The sequence below is a fragment of the Sphaeramia orbicularis genome, chromosome 18 (genome assembly GCF_902148855.1).
Source record: "Sphaeramia orbicularis chromosome 18, fSphaOr1.1, whole genome shotgun sequence".
Classification (NCBI taxonomy): domain Eukaryota; kingdom Metazoa; phylum Chordata; class Actinopteri; order Kurtiformes; family Apogonidae; genus Sphaeramia; species Sphaeramia orbicularis.
In genome coordinates this window covers 13,403,199-13,410,384 of record NC_043974.1, presented here as the reverse complement: position 1 = coordinate 13,410,384, position 7,186 = coordinate 13,403,199, and the positions used below count along the sequence as shown (strand labels likewise).

The following is a 7,186-nucleotide window of genomic DNA, read 5'->3' as shown; positions in this document are numbered from 1 at the left end:
ATCACTTATACTATTTTCACTACTCAGATGGACCAAATAAGTCATTAAATTTAATGCTAGTTAAAGAGAAAACTTGAGGTTAAGGACAGATTTGGAGGAACATTTTAATGGCAACATTAGATTTTCACACTTTTCTTTTATATATAATATAGTAAAACGTATTCAAAAACAACAAATAATAAATGCCTGTATTATATACATTTATGTGACATAATTGAAAAAGTCTAACATCAAGATCTACCACATCCTCCTGAGACCCAGGAAAGCAAATATTTATGTTGTTTTTTTTGTTTTTTTGTTTTGTTTTGTTTTTTTACATTAAATAATTGTCTTGATTGACAAGAGCATAATGCAACAGTTTTTTCAAGTAATTTTTTCTTAATGGAATGTCTTTTTTTTTTTTTTTTTTTTTTTTTTTTTTTAAGTAAAGCTGTGAAACTGTCCCCTACAGATGATAGAAATGCACTTCTGGCTCTCAAAAGGATATAAGTGTCTAAAACGTTTAAATGTAGAATTTTCCTACATTTTTTACAACATCCGGAACTACCCTGAGACACGTGACCTTCAGAGAGGCCACGCCCACCTGCGGGTGCTCTCGTGTGTCAGGTGAATCTGATGTTGATGTTTCGTTCTTTTTCTAAACACCTGTGAACTCGTAGTGTGTTACCACTCGGTGAACGCCATAAAAACCCCCACCTTTCCGTGAAATCAGAGTCGGACTACCTCTGTAACCTTAGCCCGCTTGGGTCCGCCTCGGTTTTGGCCAAACCAGTTTGTCAGTTTGGCTGAAGGGGAGGTGAAGGACTGAAGTGTACAGCCGTTCAACTTTCCTGTTGCTCTGTTACGCTGGGTTTTTTTTTTTTCTTCCATCGTTTGTTTACTGTGACTCACCTGTGTCCAGGTAAGCCCCATACCGGTTTAATGTACTGTTGGTGGTGGTTTGTGTTCTCAGACATTCCTCTGACAGAACCTCAAACAATGTACAATGATGTTTGACACAAAACTGTGACGTCACTTTGACGTCCCTTTGACTTCCTGCCAAACCTGGTCCACAGTTGGACCATTTTAATCCTGTTCTGTTTATATAATGAGTCACATGTCGAACAGGGCTATTGTTATGGTGGATTTCCACTCACCGGGACTTATTCTATAATTCGGCTAAATCTACTTCCGTAAAAAAACAACTCCCTCATCATTTCTTTGTTACTTTTCTAAAGAACTGACTCAAATGACACTGAATGGTAGCAAATAGGTCATCATGTTCTGTATCTGTTACAAACAAAAAGCTCAAATCTCTGTTAAACTTAATCCTACTTGACTTTTTTAAGTATTATACTTATTACTTTAGGTAGTTTTTTTGTCATTTCTTTAAAGTACCAATTCTCTTCCCACAAATGTTCACATCTTTGGTAAACAATATATTCCCTAATGACCTGCTATCATTGTTCTGTTTCAGTGTTTATGCATAAATACTACAATCCACAGCACCTCATTCTGGATGGATCCATTTATAGAGTTCATATTAATCTGCAAAAATACTACCTAAATATGACAGCGATGAAAGGATTTTAAGATAAAATATTTACTAAAGAAAAGTACATACTCAACATAATGTGATTACATTACTTATTCATTTAATAAATGTCAGTAATTAATCAACAATATTTGGTCAATGCTTTATGACCCTTCCACTCCCCAAAAATGTATTAATTCAGTTTGTTAAATTAAGATATTTTCCTAATTTCTACTGTTTGTGGACATCTTCATAAGCTTTAGGAAACATTTGTCCCCATGTTTTGACAAAATAGCTAATGGATTACTCCAAATGGATAATTATGGCTGCTCAATAAACAATTTTTAAGCTTGAGACCCCAAAAAATAATGTTTTCTCTATTTGCTGTAATGTCCACATTTTTAGTGTCACTTCCATTGTCAAAACAATGTCAGAAAGTGTCTTGTTACACCTTTCATATTGTTTTTGTCAACACCTCTCTTGCATAATATTCACCTTGCTGTGTTTTGTATATCTGACACTTGATTCAGGAAATTAGTTGACATACTATATTATTGTTTTTTGAAGTAATGGAGACCACTCTTGGGCCTATGTTGGGTCCTGACCCTAAATTTGGGAAAGGCAGGCGATCAGAATATCAGCTTGTGCTGTTGTATAACTGAAAAGAGCCTTAAAGGTCTAGTCCTTTTTGCAGGTTTTTTATTTGTGCTGAATGAGTACTGAGTGCATTATTCCCCACATTAATCATCATAAGACTATTTCTAAAAACTGTGCAGCTCCATTGACAATGAAAATACTCAGTTGTAGCCCTGAAAGTTTTTTTTTTCCCCCACAGAAGTTATTTTAATTGCCCTTCTTTGTTAAAGGAGTGACATTTTGCTTTTTTAAATGGAATTATGCATTTATACATTTCCCTGTGGTCTACATAAACTGTAAATGCTATGCTTGGGTCTGAATTCTTCATTAATTCAATTCCATAGGTCCATCTTCTATCAGGGCTCAAAATTAACTTTTTGACCTAGGAGCACTGTGCTCCTAACCCTAAAAAGTTAGGCGCACAGGCTAAAATCTAGGCGCACCACTGTTATATAAAAAATTTGGAGAACAAGCAAAACTCTTGGCCATACCAAGTAATATTCCTATATGTATTTAAGCAATGTTAACAACCTAGAATAAAGTATTTGAATAGAGTATGAAAGAAAAAGCTTACATTGACACAGGTGCAAAACAATTGTCAATGTGTGGTATATACTTTAGTTGGTTCTTGGAGAAGAAAGACGAATCACACCATTATTTGCAACAACCAACTTTTTTATTTCATGGCCTAAAGGCCCTTAGTCACTGTGGTCTACACCACGCCTGAAGTCAAGTCTCCTTGACCTGGTGCCCCTTAGTCACTGTGGTCTGCACCACGACGCCTGAAGTCAGGCCTCCTTGACCTGGTGCCAGAGTGTAGGTACTTCCTGACCGCTGGCAGTGCATCGAAGTCATGCAGTGTTGGACCATCCGCAGAGATGCGCACGCGAGGGGGCGGGGACTAGATTTTCCGCTTCAGTCAGCGGGGCGTGGAGCTTGTTTATTTTCAGCTGACGAGTTACTTCTGCAGCCATTATTCTAGGCGCACGTATTAATTTTCGCTCATTTTTTTATTGGCGCACCGTGCGATCGTAATCTCAAAAACAGTCGCACTACCGAAATTCTCAGGCGCATGCGACCGTAATTCAGTCGCAGTCACGAGCCCTGTCTATGGTATTAGATTTAAGCCAAAAAAAAAAGCCAAAAAGAGGTTGAACTTGTGGAAGAGATTTGTATCTGTAATAAAGATTTGTAGCTGAAGAAAAGTTTTGAACACGCATACAAAAAAAAATGAGCTTGTAAAAATAATTTGTGCAAGTGTAGACCATATTTGTATTGTTGGGAATGTTTTGTTCACATGTATCAACTAAATCTGATAGAGGCACAACTCTGCCACCCTCAGTTACGGGTTACAAAACTCAAGTTACGGATTACCAAATACAAATTACGAATTATGAATTTTGGCCTTGTTCTGATGTCCAAGCGAATAACCAATCAGAGCGTTATTCACTGACCTGCCGATCAACATTACCCCACCTATATGCAAATTTCCAGCCAATCAAACAGTAGCGGCAAATTTCCTGCACAAATTTGAATATCAAATATAAACTTGGCGGCACTACTACAGGACCTCTGAGCGGGATGGGACAGTCAGTCAATCTGACAAGTAGGCTACTTTGGATGGAGAAGAGGATGGATTGGAGAGAGTCTACCCAGGTAAGTTAAGTAGCTTGATGATTTTTGATTGGTTATTCGCTCGGACATCAGAACAAGGCCAAAATTTGTAATTCGTAATTTGGATTTGGTGATCCGTAACTTCACTTTTGTAACCCGTAACTTCAGCGTTGCACCTGAGGGTGGCAGAGTTGTGCCTCCATCAGATTTAGTTATACATGTGAACAAAACATTCCCAATGATGCAAATATGGTCTACACTTGCACAAATTATTTTTACAACCACATTTTTTTAACATGTGTTCAAAACTTTTCTTCAGCTACAAATGTTTTTTACAGATACAAATCTCTTCCACATGTTCAGCTTCTTTTTGTCTTAAATCTTATCCCATAATCTCCAACCCTATTTCTGAAAGGTCATTTTGAGCGCTGGCCCTTTAAATGCAAATGAGCCACTTTATGCCTCACCCCCTCCAGTTTGTTGGCTGCGCTGCTCTGTCCCATTCAACCAACAACTGAACATTTTAGGTAATCAGCTCGAAGTTTGGACATATTTTCAGTATGGACTACAACCACTGCTGCTGATAAACAATTTTGAGAAATCTGAGAAATGTTTGTCGGAAGTCGTCACCTTATATGTGCAAATGTTGTGATGTAACTAGTTATAGACGTAAGAAATTAAGCAGGAATTAAAACAGGTTGTAGAAATCCACTCGATTTTTGCCAAAGTGAATATAAAAGTAGCTTTGCAGCACCTGGAGGGTTCAAATTCAAACTTTATGAACTATTATGGCCCAAATACACAAATAAACCAAAGACTAATAAAAGTGGATTCAGCAAAATATGACCCCTTTAAATATAGGATGAGTGTTAAAGTGCTCATGTCATTCCATTTAGATTTTTCAGGTTCACCAGTTGTACACAGTGAGTGGAATTTGCTGTGTGGGGCCAACAGAACAGGAACAGTGGGAGCCAATGCCAGAAACACTATTGTACCTGTGCACACACACACAAAAAAAGAGCCTGTGTGTTTGTTTCCCTGTTGTTTTTCTTCATCATATGCTCATATTAACGCCACATTTTCCAGTATGAACATGTTCAGGAAAGATAAAAGCGAAAAGGCCGCCGCTCCAGTGGTCCCACCAAGACCCACCCAGGAGGTACAGACAACACAATGTGGTTTCCAAGGTTTGTTTACCATCATGTGTTTCTGCTATTTATTGACTCTTCTTTCATCACCAGGATTTGGATAATCCTATCACACACAAGTTAAACAGACAGGATGGAGGAGCGACCTCAGCCTCGCAGGTGAATTTCCAAACACACACACAGTTACATTGTGTTGCTATAGAAATGCACAGTCGCACCCCGTGGGACCTAACATCCCTGTGCACCTGCAACCTAGAAAATGCACTTGATCCGAAACAAGGAATTTTTACACACATGATATATGTTGCCAAAACCAAAATGGCTGCTGCCTCCTAGCATGTTACCTTCATCTTCATGAGCAAAGTAAAAAGTAAATAAAGAGATGAAAATCACTACATTTGGATCATGTTGAAGCTGCAGTTGCATCGTCTGCAGCTTTGAACAGACAAGGAAAGAGGAGGTTACAGCCACTTGTACAGAGACAAAGCAAATGTAGTAATTCAGCTTCTTAAATTACAATATTTTCATGATTTTCTTTCCCCGCCTGTAATAATAATAATAATAATAATAATAATAATAATAATAATAATAATACATTGGTTTTATATAGTGCTGTTCTAGGTACTTAAAGATGCTTAAATGCAATTAAACTGAGAAATCTATAACATCTGAATGTCTCGTTAAAGTTTTGGAAACATTTAGCCCAATATCTGACATTTTATTGGCTAAATAACTAATCAATTAATCGATTCAAAATGATAATCAACAATTAGGGCTTCAAAATAAACCATATTTCTTGGGCTTTATTAAATGTTTTTAAGCTTGAGACTCAAAAAAACAATGTTATGTATCAGTTTGTCTTTATGTCCACATTTTTAGTGTCAGAAAAGGACTTCATGTCTGTGAAAATGCGCAAAATATTCAATATTTGAATCACGCCATTAGTTACACTATATTTGCCATTTTACACAGAAACTTAACATGTCGCGTCCCAGTTTGGTAGAAATTTGTTGAAATATCAGACTGTGGAAATATGTTATTGTAAACACTATACAACCAAAAGTTGCACAAGTGATGTCATTTGCTTCCCCACAATCTGTTCAGAGTCTGAAAGTAACCAGACTTATAGTGACTTTCATTTCTGTTTTTTTTACACGTTCTCAGTAAACATGGTGAAAATACACTGACGTACCGGTGTTTTGATGTTTTAGACGTGTAACACATGACACCATAGATGCAGTCTAGTGAGCTGTTTCACACTAAATACACCTTTTTAATGTATAACTGATAAAATGTAATTAAATGGGGATTAAATAATAACTTGTCTCTCACTGTAAGACATTTCCCTTGCATCCCACTAAAACATCTGCTCGTATTCTTCTTTGCCAAACATGGATCATCACTGTGCTCATGAGCAAAAATAATGTAATCAAAATGAACCAGACATGCACTATATGGACAAAAGTATTGGGACACATCATAACTACAGCTGTAAGATGTCCTGCTCATGCTGATTTGAGAAGTAAACATCAATATTTCCTTAAAGTTTAATGGGAGATTTTTCTTCCTCAGTGAGATTTGAAGACAGTAGATGGTTAGTTGTGGTAGAAAACTATCATTTACAGTCATAGCATGAAAAATATTTTAGAAATTTAGATGTAGAACATTTACAATCACAGTCATGGATAAAAAAAACCCCACAAAAAAACAAAATCAGTGTTGAGAGAAATTAAGTAAAAACCATCTCTGAGGCATTTTGGAAGCAAAGATAACAATTTAAACCAAACTAACCAATACAATGATGTTTATCCCAGTATAAAACTATATTGTTTTGTATCCCACACCCCTGTTAGAAAAGAAACACCTGAATTCAACGTGTCCACGTACTTTTGACCATATAGTGTATGTTTAACATGTGTTTTTCTGCCTGAAACCCAGAGGACAGGGGTGATGGGAGTGATGCAGAAGGTCAACCCCTTCAAGTCTTCATCCCAGGTAAAAACACCACCTGTTGATATGAAGGAGTGTGTGTAAAAGGAGTGTGTTAAAGTGTCCTTCTGTGTTCAGACTCCGGCCGCCGTCGCCAAAGCCTCGTCTTCGGAGTCTTTAGAGCAGGAGGCAGCTCCAGCATCCACACAGGTGAGAAGAACTCCAACATACACAACCATGTGACAACACACCACCTGGAAACATGTCAAAGAAACCAAGAGGATTCATATCTGAAATGTCACAGTTATTTACAATATTCATGACTAAGGCACAGAATGTTGTAAGA

The 7,186-nt window shown here is 37.2% G+C and overlaps 1 protein-coding gene across 2 annotated transcripts in view; it reads left to right on the top strand.

Annotated features, from left to right (window-relative positions):
• The first annotated feature begins 615 nt into the window (after positions 1-615).
• Positions 616-7,186, top strand: part of LOC115439037 (uncharacterized) — a 38,171-nt gene continuing 31,600 nt past the window's right edge. For both annotated transcript variants that reach the window (XM_030162936.1, XM_030162935.1), the window contains exons 1-5: positions 616-901; positions 4,850-4,922; positions 5,005-5,070; positions 6,850-6,906; positions 6,979-7,050. In XM_030162936.1, coding sequence (XP_030018796.1) covers positions 4,851-4,922; positions 5,005-5,070; positions 6,850-6,906; positions 6,979-7,050 — 267 coding nt within the window. In that variant the 5' untranslated portion in view covers positions 616-901; position 4,850. The remainder of the gene's footprint in view (positions 902-4,849; positions 4,923-5,004; positions 5,071-6,849; positions 6,907-6,978; positions 7,051-7,186) is intronic.